General features: G+C 46.6%; 1 protein-coding gene across 4 annotated transcripts; it reads left to right on the top strand.

The window, feature by feature from the left end:
• Positions 1 to 1,949: 1,949 nt before the first annotated feature.
• AKR1E2 (aldo-keto reductase family 1, member E2) lies at positions 1,950 to 20,247 on the top strand. Of its 4 annotated transcripts, none has more exons than XR_001003305.1 (10): positions 1,950 to 2,135; positions 6,428 to 6,595; positions 8,987 to 9,103; positions 11,304 to 11,438; positions 13,084 to 13,206; positions 15,328 to 15,425; positions 17,374 to 17,446; positions 18,010 to 18,093; positions 19,329 to 19,480; positions 19,675 to 20,247. XR_001003305.1 is itself a non-coding variant. In XM_011955992.1 (10 exons), exons 1-10 carry the CDS (start codon positions 2,097 to 2,099, stop codon positions 19,715 to 19,717), a joined length of 963 nt encoding a protein of 320 aa, XP_011811382.1. In that variant the 5' UTR covers positions 1,950 to 2,096; the 3' UTR covers positions 19,718 to 20,247. The 4 variants fall into 4 exon arrangements, 3 of the variants coding, with proteins under 3 accessions (XP_011811382.1, XP_011811383.1, XP_011811384.1); XM_011955992.1 differs by having other exon boundaries at positions 19,329 to 19,411; XM_011955993.1 differs by lacking the exons at positions 15,328 to 15,425; positions 17,374 to 17,446 and having other exon boundaries at positions 19,329 to 19,411.
• The last annotated feature ends 230 nt before the right edge of the window (positions 20,248 to 20,477 follow it).

The raw sequence follows: 20,477 nt of genomic DNA, 5'->3' as shown, positions 1-20,477 counted from the left end.
TTTCTGATATTCTGGTGCACCCACCACCAGAGTAGTGCACATTGTACCCAATGTGTAGTCTTTCATCTCTCACTCCCCTCCCATCCTTCCCCGAGTCCCCAAAGTCCATTATATCATTCTTAGCCTTTGCAGTGACTTTTAAAATACAACATCAAAGGGATGAGCCATGAAATAAATAATTGATAAGCTGACTTCATTAAAATAAAAAAGCTTTTCTTCTGCTAAAGACAATGTCAAGGGAATGAAAAGACAAGCTACAGACTGGGAGAAAATATTTACAAAGACACATCTAATAAAGGACTCTTATCCAAAATACACAAAGGACTCTTAAAATCCAACAATAAGAAAATGAACGACCCAAATAAAAAATGGGCAAAAGACCTGAAAACATGCCTTATCAAAGATATACAGATCGCAAACAAGCAGAGTAAAAGATGCTTAACGTCATAGACTTATGGAATTTCTATTAAAACAATGAAATAGCATCACACACGATTGCAGTGCAGTTAAGCTTCCCCCAGGCACACTGTTCCCAGACTTGTGCAGGGCTGGTTCCCTCACTCTTTGCCTTTCTGTTTGCAACATAAATGCCACTTCACTGAGGTGTTGAGGACTCCCTCATTCTGTCCCTTCCGCCTCCCACCACAAGCACCTGCTTTATTTTACTATAGCACCTGCTTTTTTTTTTTTCTCATGCATTTGCTTTTACGCTCTGTCCATCCATTCCTCCAAACGGTGAGCTCCTGAGGGCAGGGCCCATGCAGGTCTTTTCCAGCACTGCACCCTAGTCTAACTTGCCCCTTGCACAGGTGAGTGCTCCAGGCACAGTTGCTGAATGAATAAATGAGAGTATCGAAGAGCCCCCTTCCCACCTGTGAGGAGCTCACATTGTGGGGATGGATGCTACTCACAGGAGATGCAAGTTGGGTGGGAGGCAGGGGGACATCCAGAGTGACCCTGGGAGTTTCTCCGGCTGCAGCTGCCCCACTGAGCAGAATGGGCACCGCCTCCCCTGATGGCCAGCACTGGAACTGCAGACTCAGGCGAGGAACCCAGAAACAAAGCTCTCACCTGGGTGTGGGTGTCCTCAAGGCAGTAAGACTCTCAGGGCTGAGGCGGGTAATGAAGGGGAGCTGCAAACTCCAGGAGCGATGAGAGGGTGTCGGAAGGCTCCCTTGACCCCTCTTTCCCTCCACTGGCCCCGGGGGAGCGCAGTCCACTCGTAAGGGGGGTGTCCAGTCCACCCCATACACTTCCAAACGGGAGCCCGAGGCTGCAAGCAAGGACACCCCCCTCCACATGCAGGGTTCGGCCTCCCCTGCACCACCCAGGACCCCTGCTGTCCTGCAAGCCCAGCTGCTCTGGGCCAGGAAGGACCCCAGGGAGTGGAAGGCCTTTTCCAAGGGCACGGTGGGTCCCTGACGGGGAACGAAAGCCAGGCCCGCTTCTCCCAGGCTGGGGGCCTCAGGGCACCTGAGAATGGCCATCCTTGGTACAAGGGGGTGGGGCCCCACTCCCGCGCGCCCTGTGGCCCAGGGGACGCAGGACTCCGCACCCTGACCCTAGAGCTTGCCCTAGGATGGCCCGGCCATGGAGACGCCCTGGAATGGTGAGGACTCTCTGCCCATCAGCCTAGCACCTCTGCCCTACCCTCAGTCGCGTGTGCACCCTGGGCGAGGGAGAAGGCAACCAGGACGTCACGCCTACGGGGGCGTGAGCGGTAATGCCAGCCAATTGGAAAACCTTCCCCGCTCCTGCGTGGCTCTGCAAGCCAATCGAAAACTCCGTCGTGCATGCCGCCAGCCAATCAGGATGTCCAGAGCGCGACGCTTCCAGCTATTTGAGACTCCCGCTGGCTCTGCGCCTCCAACCAATCAGGATGCCCGTCCTTGATAACACCAGCCAGTCAGAGTGCCCGCCGCGCAACAACAGCAGCCAGTCAGGAAGCCCAGCGTTCACGCTTCCAGCCATTGTCGGACTGTCAACCGTCACCAGGCACTTCCAGCCAATCGCAGCCGCCCGTCGCCAGCGCGGCGGTAACTGGCGCGGCGTCTGTGGGTAGTCGCGTGCGGGGCGGCGGGGCGGCGGCGGCGGCCATGGGAGATATCCCCGCCGTGGGCCTCAGCTGCTGGAAGGTGACGCGGAAGCGGCAGGGAGGCGCGCCGAACCTAGGGGAGCGCGGGACTTGGGGGCGCCCGACGGGGCCCAGGCCGGGGCTGGGGAGAAGTGCGGCGGCCTCCTCTCCGCCTGGCCGGCGCCCGGCCACCGCCCACACGCAGCCCGGCCAGGCCTTTCCTAAAACCGAGTCGGTGTTGCCCGCGGAGGCGCTCTCCGCGAGAAGCGGGGACTTCGGCAGCCACGCCTCAGGCTCGGGGCTGCAGCCGCGGCGTTGGGCGGAGCTGCCCGGTGGAGAGGCCGAGCCCTTGTAGTCACTCAGAACTGGAGCGGGGATGCAGAGCGGAGGCCTTGGCGGCGCCGGACTCAGCCTGAGCAGGGAACCTCGAAGCCTCTTCTCCAGTAATGAGAGAAAGAAAAGTTGGGGCCTGGCGCGGGGTGCGGGCTTGGAATCCCAGCACTTTGGGAGGCCGAGGCGGTAGGATCGCCTGAGCTCAGGAGTTCGAGACCAGCCAGATCAACATGGCGAAACCCTGTATCTACAAAAAAATGAACAAATCAGCTGGGCTTGGGGGGGATGCGCGGCTGTGGTCCCAGCTACTCAGGAGGCTGAGGTGGGAGGATCACTGGAGCCCAGGAAGTGGAGGCTGCAGTGAGCTTTGATGACGCCACTGCACTCCGGCCTGGGGCACAGAGCCAGGCCTTGCTGGAAAAAAAAAAAAAAAAAAAAGGAAAATTGGAATTGCTGATAAGGCTTTAAAGACTTTGGGACCTCATGTTCTTCCCTGTTTAGAAGTAGCCCGCCCTGATGCTTGAGAAAAAGGACATATTATCGCTCTGTGCATTTATGGGTGTTACTGTAATGTTTCGAGACGTGTGTACAGTTGCATTGTGGTTAAATCAAGCTAATTAACATATCCATCACCTCTCTCAGCTATTATTGTTTGTGGTGAGATGTTTGAAATGTCTTGGTATTTTGAAATACACGTGCAGTAAATTATTGTTGGGCGTTGGCATCCTAGTGTGCTGTAAGTCTTAAAAGCTGTCTCTCCTGTGTGTTTGAAACTTTGTACCGTTTGATCAGCAACTCCCCATTCCCTCCTTCCTCACCTCCCCCAGCCCCAGCCTCTTATAACCACCATTCTATTCTATGACCTTTTTCTACTTTGAACTCAACAATTCTTGCCAGTGATTTGAGACAGTACTAAAAAGCATTTAAAATTTCATTTTTTTTTAAGCTAAACTTCATTGTTGATAAAAGCTATAAGAAGTCACATAGGAAGTTAGTTACTGAAGGAGTCAGAATGTTCAAGTCCTGCTCAAGAAAATATTATTTAAATTATTTCTCCTACCTGCTTACCACCAACTCTTAGAGGCTGGGAGTGTCGTTTTGTTCATACTGGTTCTCAGCATCTGGTAAAGGACGTGCATCTGGCGGCCATTCATTCAGGAAGCACTTGATGGATTAAACCGTTGAGTCTCTTGCTTCCCTTTACTTCTGCAACAATTTGGTGCGGGAGTCCAGACTTCTGTGCACACAGGATAAGGAAAAATTCGTGAAAACTGTGCTTAAGCGGTCAAAATATGCAATTTTTTTCTTGGACTGCAGGTGCATCAAATTAGATTAATCATAATCACTCATCGCTGGTCTCTGCAAAGGCTTATTTTACTTGGCTATTTTTAATAGTGAACGAACATCACAGATCTATCAGTTATCTGTTGCCCCAGAAATGCTACATCAGTGGCCAAACACCAGACCTCGGTGGTGTAGAGTAGCGAGTGTGTCCCTCCTGCGTGGGAGGTCAGGAGAGCAGCTCTGTGGACCTTAGCTGGGCTGCTTCACTTGGGAGTTGGCTGGTCTCAGTTGGGATGGTTGGGGCTACTCCACTTGGCTCCACACACCTCCTGTCCTCATGCGGTTAGTTAGGGAGTGTTCTCAAGATGATGACTGAAGCACAAGAGAGCAAGGGGAGCCGTGAGATGTCTGGAGACCTCAGCCTGGGCTCTTCATTATTAGGGGCCACTTGATCCATCTGTGTGCCTGATCGGCGCTGTCTTAATTACTACAGTTCCTTGATAAGCCCTCATACCTAGTAGGGCAGGTCACCTCTCTCTGCTCTTGTGGATTTACAGTGTACAATTTGATGAGTTTTGGCAGATGCGTGTACCTGAGTCCTGGCTTTTTATTTTGGCACCTTACTCTCCACTGTAAGTTTTAGAACTAGCTTATAAGTTTCCATGGAAAACTCTATTAGGGTTTTGATTGGAACTACATTAAATCCGTCGACCAACTTGGAGATAATTGACATCTTTGTAACATTAAATCTAACTTTTCTACAAGCATGATACTCTTCTCTGTTAATAAATTGTCCTAAATATGATTCATTTCTAACATATTTTCATATGGTGGTATAGTTTTTCCTGAAGAGAATATATGTCTTTTGTTGGAATTATTCTTGGGTTCTTGATAGTGTGTTATACTACTGGAAATTATATTTCTTTGAAATTACGTTTTCTACTTGTTTGACGTGCTATATTCATTACACTTCCAGCCACTTTACTAAACTGTGCATTATTTCTGTTAATTTGCCTTACATTTGTTTGAATTTTATACACAAATGATCATATCATCAGCAAATAATGGTAGTTTACTTTCCTTTTTTTTTCCAGTCTTTAAGCTTAAAATTGCTTCTTCTTAGTTGTTTAGGTGCTTCTGGAAGGCACCTCGAGCACAGTGGCCGTTCTTGTTTTGTACCTGATTTTAAAGGATGCAGGATGGGTTTTTTTTAATATTGATACTCTATCAGATTAATTTTTTTCCCCAACTTACTGGGAGTTTAGATTTTGAATCTAAACTGGTATTGAATCTTAACAAATATTGATTGAGATGACTTTTGTTTTTGTATTTTAATCTGTTAATATTGATGAATTACAGATTTTCTAATAACAAACCATCCTTAGATGTCTGAGATACACTCAACGTGGGTATGGTATATTATCTTTTCATAAATATTGTTGCATCCAATTTGCTTTTATTTCACTTAGGAATTTTGCGATGGTATTCACGAATAAGATGAATGTGTAACTTTTAATATTTTTGTCTGATTTTGATTTCAAGGTTATGCTGGTTTTGTAGAATGAGTTAAGTCCGTCTTTTTCTGTTGTTTGCAAGTTTGTGTTAAACTGAGATGATTTCTTGTACATTTTATGAAACTTTGGTGGTTTTCTCTTTTTTTCCGAATTACTTTCTTTCTCTAATAATTATGTAACTATTCAAGCTTTATTCTTGAGTTAAATTTTTCTAGGAATTTTCGCATTTGATATCATTTTTCCAAATTATTGACATATAGTTATTGGTAATATTTTCTTTTAAGTCCATTTTATCTGCATGTTTTACTTCCTATTCATGTCAGTTTTTTGAAAAGTTGGCCTCTTCATCAACCTGACCAGAAGTCTGTTTATTTTACTGAAGTTTTTCAAAGAACTGACTTCTGGTTTTGTTGATCTTCTCTGTTACATCTCTGTTTCCATTTTATTGATGTTATTCTTCATCATATTTTTATCTTTCCATTCAATTCCTTGGGTTCTTTTTCTCACTTAAGATGGATACTTGGTTCATTAGCTTTCAACCACTCTGAATCTGTTGCCGATAAAATGAAGATAATTATGCTGCTTTAACTCCTAGGATTACTGTGAAGCTCCAATGAGAAAGTGCTTTGTGAACTATAAAGCCCTTGTCAGTCTTCAGTTTAATGTGATTGCAAGCCCGCCCACCCCCATAGTCTTCCTTAGTTCTAGTTCCTTCCCTTGCCTGAGCTTCATTTAGAGTGACTCTTCTCTTTTCTGAACTACCTTATGGCTTATAGCATCATACATTCATTTGGGTTTTGTTATATGCTTCTTTTGTATGGATACCTTCGTGTGAGTCTACACCTCAGCCTTTATTATTGGACGCTGTGGTATCTGAGTGTACAGGATGAATCTTAAGCCTCTTTGCATCTCAGTTTTTATTCATTCTACACTTTTTTATTGCTTTGATCATTCAGAAAGCACACCATGTAGCTCAGTTTTCTGCAGATACTAAAAATAACCTGTAGTTTTTTTCCCAAAATATGTAAAGGAATTGGAACTTAGATTATTCATAAATTACTTCATAACTCTGACGTTACCTGTTTTTAGACTGATTATACTAGTACCAAATTAGTGACTTAATTTTGTATGTATTATGTGGTCCACATGCTTGGGTGAAAGGGGAGATTAGTGTTGGATTCCTCTGACTATGGGAAAACACTTTGTTTTGTTGGTTCTACAGGCTTCTCCGGGGAAAGTGACTGAGGCAGTGAAAGTAGCCATTGACGCAGGGTACCGGCACTTCAACTGTGCTTACTTTTACCACAACGAGAAGGAGGTTGGAGCAGGGATCCGTTACAAGATCAAGGAAGGAGCCGTAAGACGGGAGGATCTGTTCATTGCCAGTAAGGTAGGGCTTCTCTGTGCAAGGCTGGCAGAGCTTGGGTAATGCTACATCTCTGGAGGGCTTTCTGCTTTCTTTATGGGAGTTGATGACTTTGTTTCATACTTGAATCAGAATAAACAAGAATATTCACAGCTTCATGAGCATGCTGAATTATATTGTATGCAGGTTTGTGTCATATTATTTACTTGGTCGTTCAGGTAGGAGTACACAGATACCCCCAATTAGCGATACATTATCAAAGTTGATTTAGTAATGGGCACTTTGGCTACAGTGGTGAGTGGGACAAAGTCCTAGCCCTCATGAAGTCTGTTTACACAGCGATTCCTAAATTCAGAATCACTGGGGTGATTGTTAAATGCAGATTCCAAATTCTGCCCCACGTCTGCTGAAGGAGAAACTCTGGGTGTGGAGGGAGCAGCTTGAGCACAGGCATAAGGCAGGAAGCAGCATGGCAGGTGCAGGGCCTTGTAAGAAGCTTGGCGTATTAGTCCATTCTCAGGCTGCTCTAAGAACATACCTGAGACTGGGTAGTTTATAAAGAAAAAGAGGTTTAATGGACTCACAGTTTCACGTGGCTGGGGAGGCCTCACAATCATGACAAAAGGCGAAGGAGGAACAAAGGCACGTCTTACATGGTGGCAGACAAGAACGTGTACAGGGGAACTGCCCTTTATAAAACCATCAGGTCTCGTGAGACTTATTCACTGTCACCAGAACAGCACAGGAAAAACCTGCCCCCATGATTCAGTTACCTTCCAGTGGGTCCCTCCTATGACAGGTAGGGATTATGGGAGCTACAATTCAAGATGAGATTTGGCTGGGGACACAGCCAAACCAAATCACTTGATCTCTCTGGACCACATGATGTCAGGTTGCAGGAGTAACGAGAAGTGAGGCTGAGTGGTGGATGGGCTGGGCCATGGAAGTTCAGCTGTGCCCTGTCAGTAGCTGTGCTTTTTCCTAGAGGCAGGAGCCCTGTTTGGTTTTTAAGTAGGGCAGCTTGTATCATATGTGAGTGCAACTTGTGTTGTGTATAGGATATTTTAGTAGGTGAAAGGAGCTTGCATTTGAGGCAGAGGCAGGAGGCCAGGTAGGAGACATTAACAGCAGTGCAGGTGGAAGATGATGGAGACCTGCACTGGCACAGTGGGTGAAGGAGGTAGAAGAGGAAATGGATGTGGAGGGTAGTTGGGAGGCAGGTCCTGTGGAAGACGCAGAGTGGACTACGATAGTGGAGAATTCAAGAATTCCTTTGCTTTTGATTTGGAAGTGGAATGTTAAGACCATGAGTATTAGGGATTTCATGACTCAGTCTCACAGCTTCATTATTTGTAAAATGAGACTTTGGGTTTGAGAATTTCCTGAGTAACTTCTCGGCTAAAATTTCATGCCTCAGGATTCAATGTTGTTTCTATAGTTGAATTGCCTTCTGTTTTACTTTATGGAAGTTAATGTTCTTCAGTCACCATTGCTATCTGCGCCAGAGCAGAGGGTGGTAAGAGAGCAGCCTTGGTGTGTGTTTGGCCAAGTGGCGAGAATGTCTTCTGAATAGTCCAGGTAGGGAAGTGAGCAACTGGAGATTTCTGAGGCTCGCCCTGCAATATGGAGCAAGTTGCTTCTGTGTGGATCATAGTCAGCAGTGGAAATATGTTCATTATTTTGGAAATTTGGAAAAGTTATAGAAATATAATTAGAAATAAATAAATCACACATATACACACCACATAGAGACAACTGTGATTAACAGTGGAATACATTTACTTCCAGCATTCAATTTTTAATTTTTGTGAAGATACTGTGCTCATTTGTTTCCATTTATTTGATTGCCCTTTCTTTTACTTTCATTTAACTTATCATTTTTGTTTTTCCCTTGCTGTGACGGAGCCTTCAGGTTAGCTTACGTCACAGTCAGGGAGTGTGGAAGGAAATAGCTAAAAGAAGTAAGGCAGTGTGAGTTAACTCACCTATAGGCTAACCCACATGGTTACAGTGCCTTAGGAACAGAGAACCCTTAATACGGAGTCTGTGTAAGTGAGAAACACAAGATAGAGACTTCTAATTTTTCATCGTATCTTTTCTGCCTGCAGGAATTTCACTTTTTGTTTTTGGTCCCAAGGGATCCAAATAACCATCAAATATTTCCTGGATTCCTGAGCTTCCCTTGAGGAGGAGTCAGGCAGGAGGAGTTCAGCTTTGGAGCCTCTCCCTGCAGATGTCCTGGAACTCTTCTGAAGATGATGTCCCTGTCCTCCCATCAGAACCTGCCATGTTGTATTTGTGGTCATCTCAACTCGGCTATTTTGGGCCCAAGACAGTAGCTTTGTGGGGCTACAGAATGGGTGCCATGCTGGCTCTGGGTGGGCATGTGTGACGCTGGTCCCCTTTCCTTTGTAGCTATGGTGCACCTGCCACAAGAAGTCCTTAGTGAAAACAGCATGCAGAAGGAGTCTGAAGGCCTTGAAGCTGAACTATTTGGACCTCTACCTCATACACTGGCCCATGAGTTTCAAGGTACCATTCAGTAGGTAGTTCATTCCGTGGTTTGGAGGACCTTCCTCCCCGTGGCTACACCCTGTCTTGCGGTGGGGAGAGCATGGACCAGCAATCAGGGCCGGGGTTCCCAGGCTGCACCTGCCACATGCTAGCTATGGCATTTGGGCAGTCCTCTTGATATCTCTGGGCCTCAGTTAAGGAGAGGCGTGGCTTGACCTCTGAGCCCCCCACAGATCTGTCTTTTAAGCCAGTCACTTTTTTTCCAAGCCAAGAGAGCAGCAGATTTTCTTCCCTTAGGTTTTTAGGTGAAAGCAGCGATCAGATGAGGAAATACTGCTGCTCAGAGAAAGTTCTCCGTGAATTCCTGGGCTTTGTTTCTGCTTGCAGGATCTGTTCTCTTTGGGGAGTAAATGCTGTTTTGCAATATGAGAGAGAATTGCTTGTTCACCTGCAGCAGGGTCCGGTGGGTTATGATGGTAGTTGACTTTTCCACTTGGTTTTATTCTCTTAATTGCTTCACAGTGTTTCTGGAGCATGCATCTGAGCCATGGCTCTGCCACTAAGCTACCCTAGTCTAGTCATGTGGCTTCCCTACTCTAGGCAGCCTACTTCTGTCTCACACAGGTCCTAGCCAGGATGTCCCTGCACATTTGCCCCGGGCTGTGATGACAGCCTGCCTGGGCAAGGGCCTGGTCACACAGTTGACACCTGTGAAATACAGAAGCCCTTCCAGGGATGTTCTTCCTACAGTGGAATGGGTGCCTGCTGCTCAGGAGTCTTTTACATACCAACCTGTGAGAAGTTCTCTTTATGCTACCACACTGTTGGTTACTGTTTTAGAGTAAAATAACAAAAAACACTTCATTCCTTGCACAGCTTTACTTAACTAAGGCTTTGTATCTAGTTTCCATGAATGATGTGGGCAGCTATCCATTAGTCACACTGACTAAGAGTGGAAGATAGCCAGAGGGCAAAACCAGAGTGATGTCTATGTCTTTGAAATTCACTGCATGCAGAAAATCATAATTAAAACAATGGCTATAGCTATATTACACTCAGTGCCAGCCAGCATTGTTTTAATTATGTACCCAGAAGTATTTTAGGTGCTTTACACATATTAATTCATTTAATTCTCATGACAGTTCTACAAAGTTGACACTATTAACGTCCCTTTTGGAGAGATGATAAAACTAAGAAACAGAACGTTGAAGGTTTAAGTTAGATTATTGGAGCCCAGAAGTATGTGCCCAGGTCAGACATTTGTTACACTTTGCTTGCCCTCATCCTTTAGCAGATTCCTGTCCTTGGATTTCTGGGTGGTAGAAAAGGAAAAGGTCTCAGATCACCCAGCAAATTACAGAGGAGGATAATGCAGCATCGTCAGCATGTCTTCTGGCCAGTAGGAACTGCTAGGCCTTGTGTGATGCTGGACAATTAGATCAGAGTCTGAGTATGAGTCCCGGACTGCAATTTTGTGGAGGCTTGGATAAATGTCAACACGGGATGTGGCTTTAAAGCGAGACTGTTCATTACTTCAGCTCATCATGGAAAATGCCTCTTGCATGTGGACCAGGCTGGAACATGTGACATTCTTCCACTGTTGCTTAGGAGTGTGATTAGGGGTCGTTAAATAATGACATTCACCCTTAACACGCTATGTGGAGTGCATGAGGGAGGTAGCTGGACTGCACATCAGTGCTGCCCTGAAGGGTGACTTCAGGTTCTCGCCCTTTCAAGGTGTCTCTCTCTGCCCCCTACCATCCTGTGCACCTTTGTATTCTCATTCCTCACCTGTCATCATCATGGGGATTCTAAGAAAAGAAGACAAGACCCTAACAGTGGAGGTAGGAGAGGGTTGACTGGGCCCTATAAGACATGAAGAAAATGCATTCCTCACGCATTCTTTACCCAAAATTAGTAAACTGTTTTCTGGAGGTGATGGGAGAGGACAGCCTTGCATCAGTGAGGATACGGGCTCTTCCTTTCCCATCTGTGAGAGATGGACAGTGAACATCAGGCTGGCAGAGGCTTTGCCAGCCATCCAGTCCATCAGCCATTGGTCTTTTCTTAGAAAGGTGAAGACTGGGCCTGGTCACATGGCCAGGCTGGGGTTGCTTAGTGACAGGGCCGTGGCTTGAATGCAGGTCTCCTGACACATGTTTGTTTGTTTGTTTGTTTGTTTGTGTTTTTCACACATCTCAACTGTCCTTCTTCACAGCCTCCTCATCCAGAATGGATCATGAGCTGCAGTGAACTTTCCTTCTGCCTCTCACGTCCTGGAGTGCACGACTTGCCTCTGGACGAGAGTGACATGGTCATCCCTGGTGACACAGACTTCCTGGACACGTGGGAGGTGAGCTGAGCCATACCACCAGGCAGCCTCATCCGGTGTGGGTCTCCACCCAGGATGCAGTGAGCCCTGAGCTACTTGTGTTCAAAGACATCAAGGTTGTCTACCTGAGATGTGGGGTTTGCAGAACAAACAAGGAATCAATACCCGGGGAACTCAGAGACCTCAGTGACTTTCTTGTTACCTTTGGTTTGGTGTAGTGCAGCCAGCCCTCTTGACACATTATTTAAGGGGTAGCTCGTTATAGACCTCACTTTTTTTCTCAAATATTTATTTTTTGATTAAAAAACCATATTTCTTTCAGAAAATGCAGGAGAGTTCTTCCGTATTAAACTAACATCAAAAAATTTATTTTCCCAGCACCCAGCAGTAACCACTGTTAATGTTTTACAGTTTCTTTTTCTCTCAAGCATTTCAGAGTGATGAAGTTAGCAACATGGAAGCTCAGGCTGGGGAGGTGAGACCAGTGTCGGGGAAGGTTACCAAGTGTCAGCCCATTTCCAGAGTTCAGACCAAAAACAGCCCTTTACTGCAGGGGCTTGCAGTAGAGTCTTGAGCAGGAAATTAAGGAGGCGGTGGTTCCTGGAAGTTGACCCACAGGCTGGCATGGGTCTCAGACTTGGGCTCCAGCATGACTGACAGAGCACATGTGGTCTTATGGTCTTGCTAACCAGCATGTGGGATGGGACGTCACATTTGAGGCCCGAGAAGAAAGTAAGCTTAAGCTTAAGCATGCTGAGGTTAGGACAGAGCTTGCTGGGTGAAGCTCTTCAGGGAGGAGGCCAGAGGGAACCCTCGAACAGGGAGGAGTCCCAGGCTAGGTTCCCCCGATCAGTAGAAGACAAAGACTGCTCTAAGGTATCTGTGATGTCAGGACCAGGGCCCAAGGGCCTCAACCCTTTCTGTCACACTGTTTTATGTCCTAAAAGATTTGGGTTAAACTCTAGGGTGCTCATGTAGCACCAGCAAGGTTCCGGTGATTGTTGCAGAATTGAGGCAGTAACTAACTGCTGCGTATTGGCCCATTGGTCACTCAGGACTTGCTGCTGACTACGGACCCTGGCACGAAGCCATGCTCTTCCTGAAGCTCAGGGCAGCCTGGCTTGCTGGTCAGTAACCAGCTCAGAGCTTTAGGTTGTTCTGCCCAAAAGTTCCTTAAAATAGTAAGTGGAGAAGGTGGGATAGGAGAATGATGATGCATCCGTGTGCTTAAGAAGGTCAATGTCTCAGTGGAAAGAAAGGTGAACAAATAAAATCTGCAGCAGACATGCTGGCCAGACATCAGGAGGAATAGGAACAAGAAGGGCTCACATATGTTGAGTGCTGGACGCCAGCCTTAGATGACGCATTCTGTGATTCCACATAACCCCTAAACATCCCCGTGGCACAGGCAGTGTCGCCCTGTCCTGAAGCTGAGAAAATTGGGGCCAAGTGAGGCCATGCAACTTGCCCAGCATCCCCTAGCCAGGAAAGATGGGTCTGGAATCAGACCTTGAGTGCAGAAATGCTTGTGAAGCTTCAAGTAAAATATTATAAAAATACTGGGTGCAACCAGTTTTAGAATACCATACAGAACTGCTGAGGGACATAGGTTGTCAGTGCAGTAGACAGAAGCTTCACACCCAGTGGAGTCATTGTTCTGTTATAGGCCATGGAGGACCTGGTGATCACCGGGCTGGTGAAGAACATCGGGGTGTCAAACTTCAACCATGAGCAACTTGAGAGGCTTTTGAATAAGCCTGGGTTGAGGTTCAAGCCAGTAACCAACCAGGTAAGCCGTTGGAAGCAGCAGAGAGTTTAACCTGTGTGGCTGGTCCCCCAGCTGCCACCTCCATAGGGCTCTTCTGGAAATGGGAGGATGGGTGAAGCACAGAACAGGCCTATTCTCCTCTGGCAGCACTCAGAATGGTGACTAAAGGCAGCAGCTAGCCAAGTGGCTTTCTTGAAGGTACGTCTGGGTAGGTGGTACTGTTGGCAGGCAGGGCCTGAGCTGGCACTTGGCCCTCCATGTGCGGTACAGGCAGGTCACCAGGTATGCTCAGAAGTGGTTAGGGTCCTGGCAGGGGCCTCACCCTCGTTCGGGAGCAGGGACCTCCCCTCCATCTCTTCCCAGCCTGCAGACTGCAGCAAGAAAGAGTGGATGACCAGATGGCTTCACGCCAGGCTCACAGGCTGCGGAAGCTGATGCAGGCACTTCGTTTTTAATGCAGAGGAAAGACTTGTGGGGAAAGAACTACTCTATTTTCTAGAGTAGCTTTGTATGTTCAAAGATCATTTATACGGTACTTAAGCTTTTTATTGAAGAGTAGAAGTGCACATGTGAAAATGGAACTGTATACATTCTCATAAACTGAGCATAGCTCTGGGACCAGCATCCAGCTCAGTAAACAGCACATCCAGTGCCCCTGTAACCCCTGCCAAGCACAGCATCGTTCCCATTCCCAGCAGCTCGGATTCACTTCTGAACTTTACACAGATAAAATAATAATGCGGCATAAACCCCTCTGTGCTCGCCTCTTTCACACAGCGCTGTGTTTCTATGCATGTGATTGTAGATAGCGCTGTCTTATTTCTTGTGGTGTTCTGTTTTGTGAATTAACCACAATTGAGTTATCCATTCTGCTGTTAATGGGTACTTGGACAGTTTCCAGTTTGGGACTATTAAGAATAGAGCATCACGTTCTATTTTTAAAAATACATATGCTTTTTTAAAAAGTTCTATATAGAATAGATGCACAAAAGTGTGTGAATCATAAAAGGCATACATAACTTGATGAATTTTTGCAAGTGAACAAACTCAAGTATTCAGCACCCAGAACAAGAAAAAGGCCCTCAGCCATTCAGTAGCTCCCCTGGGTCCTGTTGTGGCTGCCACCATGAAGAGCAACCTGGCTTCTGACCCAGCTTTTAATGTAGTTTAACTTTGCCTTGTATACAACCCTATGTACATCAGTTTTTATATATGTTTATACGGATAGTGGCTTCCGTTTTGTGTCAGTATTTTTAGTTGTTCAGCACTTTAAATACCTGGGAGTGATTATGGCATAGTCTGAGTAGACAAGGTGGAGTGGAGGGTCTGCTTTCTGATAGGATGGTGGACACCCAGGAACACAGGATTCGGAAGGCTCCAGAAAAGCTGGCCTCTCTTCTGGAGACTTTCCAAAGAGGCTGATCTTGATGAGCGTGGCATGTTCCTGAGAGCAAAAGCACTATTCATAGTTCTCTGTAATTTACACTAAATATTTTAAATATCCCTATAACCTGGAATTATATATGAGAGTTTGGAGAATGTGCAAGAGACAGTGATCCTGCTCTCTAGCTTCTTAAAATGATCATTCAAGTCCCTGGTAGCAGGTATTTGTCACATGTAGTTCCTCAATTTCATTCATCCACTCAGTGGATATATTTTTAGCACTTCCTATGTGTCTACGTTGTTCTTAGTGTTGGCGAGACATCTATGAACAAAACAAATTCAAACAAAAATCTCTGTCTTCATGAGGCTTAGATCTTGGTGACCACAGAAAGGCAATAAGCAAATACGTAAAAGTGATAGTGATAGGTGCTGTAGAGGAAAATAAAGGCCTGGGGAGATGGGAGCTATGCAGTGTTACAGTCTTCACCTGAGTGCTCCTGGAAGGGCCCTCAGAGCAGGTGGTATTGGAACATTCAGATGATGTAGGCGTCCCCAAGTCCATGGACTCAGAGACCATGACAGCCGCTGGCGTCTTGGAGATTGCTCTGTCCAGCCTCCTCACAACAGAAACACTTAGGCCTGGAGCTGGCCCCCATGGCTACTCGGTGACAGCCAAGACTTTGACGTAGGTCTTATCTTGTAGAGCTTTTCTTAAACACCAGTGGTCTGAATTTTATGTAAGCTGTGATTCTGTTATAGATCGAGTGCCACCCATATCTTACTCAGAAGAATCTGATCAGTTTTTGCCAATCCAGAGAAGTGTCTGTGACTGCTTACCGTCCTCTTGGTGGCTCGTGGTAAGGATACATCAGTGGTGTGTTAGTCCGAGTCCGACACGGAAGTAGGTGCCACCTTCTCATTTCCTCGGGATGATTGAGGGAGGATTTAACGGAGATTTTGACAGGGTGTGTAGGGATGGGACCACAGCGGGCTGTCCACACCTCTCAAGCCTGGGGTTGAAGACATGGCTTATTATTGGAAGCCAGGGAGTGGCTGTGAGTGGACTGCCCTGGGAGGGGCAGGACCTCTTCAGGGACATAAACCAGCCTGGAGTGACCCCTTTGCTGAGTTCCCCACCAGGGCGTCAGTCCCCTTCCGACCTCCTGACAAGGATGCTCCCCAGGTCTCTCCGTGGTTGGATGAAGCGCGGCCTGCTGCCATCCTCACCCAGGCCCTGCAGCTGTTCTGTGCTCCCTCGATCAGCTGAGGGACCTCCAGCCATTCAACCACCTTAACCAGAAGCTTGGAAATCATCCCTTCCCACATCCCTAGTCCAATCCAGCACCAAAGTCTGCTGATTATTCTACCAGGAGAAGTTGGACTTTGTCTCATGATTTCATTTCTGCCATCACTGTCACTGCCTTAGTTAAGCAGAATTCCCGAGGTCATTAGAGGAGCCCCTCGGCTCCCTCCCTGGCCCACTCTATTCCAACCCATTGCTCCCAGAGGAAGCTGAAATGAGCTGTCTCTTTCCTTTCCTATGATCGTATCACTTTCCTGGGAAAAATTATTCAAGTCTTGGTGTGGCCTGTGAGATGCAGCCAGCCTGACCTCTGCCTGCCTCTGGCCTCCTTGGTCCCTATCCCTGTGAACATCCTGGACTTCAGCCACATGAAGCTGCTGTGGGGTCCTTGGATAGAACATGTTTTCTCACCTTTGTGCCTTTGCAAATACAGTTCTCTTTACTCACAAATTTTTTTTTTTTTTTAATCCGGCGAACTCCAGTTTCTAATTTAAGGTTCAGTCCAGCATCATCTCCTCCAGGAAGCCCTCCTGACTCCTTATTTATGTTCCTTACACAGCCCCGTCCCATTTTCTTGTGCTTTTCTTCTCAGTCTCTTCCACTAGTCAAAGCAACCAGCGTGCAGGTATCTTATTCTTCTCTTCCCAGCTCCTAGCTCAGCACCTGGGAAACATTGGGAACCCCCAAAAGGCTGAAATTACTTGACTTTTATCACCTGTGTGTTTTCCTTGTGAAGTGGAGCATGTGTGTTTGAACTTGGTACCAGCTGGAAAGTCCCTAGAAGGCTGGGTCCATTCCATAGCTGAGCTTTGGGGTAGAGGATCCTCTGATGGAGTGAGTCAGGGAGCTCTCAGACTGACTGGGGCGGGCCACTGTGCACTCTGGTTCCTTCAGGAGACCTTGAGGACAATAATAGCACAATGCCTGAAACAGGGTGATGGCTCAGTACACACTTGTTGAAAAAATGAATCCTTAGAGTTCTCAGGGCCCACCCGTGCCTGAACAGAGGATGCGTAGAGACTCTATGATCATCTTCAAAATCACTTTTAAAGGTTCCACATGTTCACAGTATTCACTTTTTAGTGGTATTTTGGGTGAACTTTTCTGAAAGTATCATCAGCAACGAATAGGATTTGCAGCGCTGTGCCAGGGCGTACAGTAGAAGCTGAGAAGTCAGAGAGCCCTGAGAGTCAGGGGGAGTCAAAGCTTGAGAGCCCACTGGCTGCGTGCGCTGACATGGCCACCTGGTTCTTGAGGAGAAGCACAAAATACACATGAAAAGTGATGTTATGTAGCCTTGTTCACCAGAGTGTTAGCCGTGGTTATCTCCAGACTAGAAATGTGGGGTGATGTGCTTTTCTGCATTTAAAAATTTCCTATGGTCAGCATGTGTCATGATCAGAAAATAAATCTTTCATTTTGGACGAAGATTTCTTCTTTCTAAAGAAAGGGACATCCATGTTGGATCTCCTGGCTCACCCCCCTGTGCTATGTCTCTCTAGTGAAGGGGTTGACCTGATAGACGACCCTGTGATCCAGAGGATTGCAAAGGAACACAGCAAGTCTCCTGCTCAGGTACTGAGGGAGGGCTGTTCTGAGCCAGGTGGGGTTCTCTGACAGCTTCACATCGTTGTGGAGTCCTGGGGCTTGGCAGGTCCCAGGAAGGGACTGGCTCACCCAGGTGAGTCTATGACTCATTAGACCCTCCCAGCGTTGAGCAGAAGCTGGTCTGCAGCCACATTCCCAGTCACTCAAGCCATGTACTCTTGTCTCCAAGCCTGTCTAGACTCAGAGGATGAGCTTCCAGGCCTCCCTCTGCCCCACCACCTGTATGCATGGTTAGTATGAGATGGAACAGAAAAGTTATTTATTCTAGTCTTCTTTGTTCTAACGTCTAGCGGGGGGGCTGGGCGCATGTTAAGGAATTCTCATTAAGCAGATTCTCTTGACCTCCTCCATGGGCTGATGGCTGTCATTACCAACATATTGACAGAGCTGCTCAGTAAATGCCAGTAACAGTAACTGCTGTCATTGACTCTTGGACTCTCACTGCACAATAAAACTCACAGTGTTAGCAAATAACTTAGACTACATGGGATTTCCCTTTGTGTGATAGTAGACTTTTTGTTTCCTTGCAGATCTTGATCCGATTTCAAATCCAGAGGAATGTGATAGTGATCCCTGGATCTATCACCCCAAGTCACATTAAAGAGAATATCCAGGTAGGTGTTTTCCTTCTTTTATTTAGAGGGTTTCAGATCATGTGTTAGATGGGAAGGGATGACTGCTGTAGCATACAGCCTCAGGATCGCGGGGCTTGATGCAGCAGGAGCCTCTGCCTCTGCACTGCGGGGGTTGGCGTTTGACCTTTCACTCCGCAATCCAAGGACCCAGGCTCCTTCCATCTTGGGGCCCTCTCTCCCCTAGGGTGTTGGTGTCTTCTCCATCCAGCCCAAGATGAAGAAGGAAGGAAGAGCATATGAGGAGGAAATGAGAGGCTCGTATGGAGGCTGATGTTGGGGAGAGGCTGGGGTACTCCAGGTCCTTGCACTGGAATCACTCAGTGCACCCCTCCTCCTACCACAAGACAGCCACTCTGCCAGGCCAGGGTGGGCGCTGATGCTGTAGCCATGGGTCCTATTCCTTAGTGTGCGGGGACAACAAAAAGGGAGGGAGGGGCAGAAAAGAATACTGTTTTCAAGGAAGAAAAATGGATCACTCAGAAAACTTACTCTGTCCTATGGTACTGTTAGAGTTCATAGTCCCAGGGCCAGGTGGGTCCTTAGTTGGCAGGTGTATGGAACAAATGGTTTTGTTGGGGTTTTGAGGGGTAGCAGAGTCAGTGGGAAAAATTCTGCGCCTTTTTTTTTTTTTTTTTTTTTTTGAGATGGAGTCTCGCTCTGTCATCCAGGCTGGAGTATGATCTCGGCTCACCGCAGCCTCCACCTCCTGGGTTCAAGCGGTTCTCCTGCCACAGCCTCCCGAGTAACTGGGACTAGAGACACATGCCACCTCATCCGGCTCGTTTTCCTATTTTTAGTCAAGATGGAGTTTCACCATATTGGCCAGGCTGATCTCCAACTCCTGACCTCGTGATCCGCCCATCTTGGCCTCCAAGTGCTGGAATTGTAGGCGTGAGCCACTGCACCCAGCCGCCATACCTTTTAACTATTACCACATGTCCTTTATTCCACTCAGATGAGTGCAGTATATATTTCCATCTTTCCAAGGCTTCCTAAATGTAGCCAAGGCCAAGCCAACACCAGTCACATGATCAAAATCAAAGGGCATTTAGGGAATCCAGGCTGTGATTCAGGGAAGCTGCAAGTGTCTGATGAAGTGTTAGTTTTACATCTGTGTGTCCCTTGCAGGTCTAGCACAGTGCTATGTAGGTAACGTGCTCCATTAAATGTGAATTAAAGTTAAGTTTTCTACAAACATTGTGTTTTGGTTCCAGGTGTTTGATTTTGAGTTAACACAGCACGATATGGATAACATCCTCAGCCTAGACAGGAATCTCCGACTGGCCACATTCGCCATGTAAATATGACTTCTTCTTTTAAAAATAGAGGGAAGAATATACAGATTGGATGACTGGTGTCTGAATAGGTATTTAGCATATACATTTTAAATTAATTAAACCTTCTCATTGTAATTCTTTTCCTGTTTGAAGATGGGCCACTGAATGAAGCTAATTTCACGCACTGGGGAGTTTAAAAGTGTATAACTATATCATTTAAAATGTTTCTCTTAAAAAATAATCACTTGTTGTTCTATTTTTTATTTGTTTTCGTGTTTTTCAGAACTAAAAATCACAAAGACTATCCTTTCCACATAGAATACTGAGAACAGCTTCCCGTTCCTTGTTTCTGCTCAGCCCAGATGCACCAGCACCATTGGTGATGTTGACCCTCCTCTGGCATCACAGCGCCAGGGCAGCTGTGCCTGGGATGGGAGCCGCACAGTCGGGGGGTGCAAGAGCCTCCTTCTCTGGCAAATCTGGAGAATTGAGTGTGTTCTAAGTGAAGGCAATGGAGTTTCTCCAAGACAGCCTGTGTAGCCTCTACTCTGAAAAAAAGACACTGATGATTGATCAATGAAATTTGCCTTCACATTTTAAGAAAACTTTATCTTATGGAATTATTTAAGCCATCTGCAGAGCTGAGGAAACAGTGTAATGTGTCTCTGCACCATTGCCCATCTCCACCAATCGTGCCCCAGGCCAGCCCGCATCACCTTCACTTCCTTCTCGGCCCTGCCAAGACACCCAGGTTATTCTAAAGCAGAGTCCTTCCCTTCCCCCAGTGGGAAGTGAAATGGGATAAGTCTGGGACACTGTCAGAATTCAATAAAGAGGCTTTTTTCTTCCTTAAAAATCTGAATTTCAGTTTCTTTTTTTTTTTTTTGGAGACAGTCTCACTATGTCGCCCAGGCTGGAGTATAGTCAAGTGATCTCGGCTCACTGCAACCTCCGCCTCCTGGGCTTAAGTGATCCTTCTGCCTCAGCCTCCCAAGTAGCTGGGTAATTCCTAAATACTAGTTTTTAATACGGTCTTCTGATAAGTCAGATGATACCTGGGGAACCCCCATAGCAGAGATGAAATAC

Source organism: Colobus angolensis, unplaced genomic scaffold (genome assembly GCF_000951035.1).
Source record: "Colobus angolensis palliatus isolate OR3802 unplaced genomic scaffold, Cang.pa_1.0 Scaffold405, whole genome shotgun sequence".
In the NCBI taxonomy this organism is placed as follows: Eukaryota; Metazoa; Chordata; class Mammalia; order Primates; family Cercopithecidae; genus Colobus; species Colobus angolensis.
Note: the sequence above shows the minus strand (reverse complement) of the source record. Positions and strands in the feature narration are given on the sequence as shown.

What these genes read in the sequence shown, in the direction of transcription:
- AKR1E2 (XM_011955992.1), top strand. Translation starts at nt 2,097, where the DNA reads ATGGGAGATATCCCCGCCGTGGGCCTCAGCTGCTGGAAG. An exon ending in ACTTCCTGGACACGTGGGAG is followed by an intron (nt 11,439 to 13,083) that starts GTGAGCTGAGCC and finishes GTTCTGTTATAG; the next exon opens with GCCATGGAGGACCTGGTGAT. An exon ending in ACATTAAAGAGAATATCCAG is followed by an intron (nt 18,094 to 19,328) that starts GTAGGTGTTTTC and finishes TTTTGGTTCCAG; the next exon opens with GTGTTTGATTTTGAGTTAAC.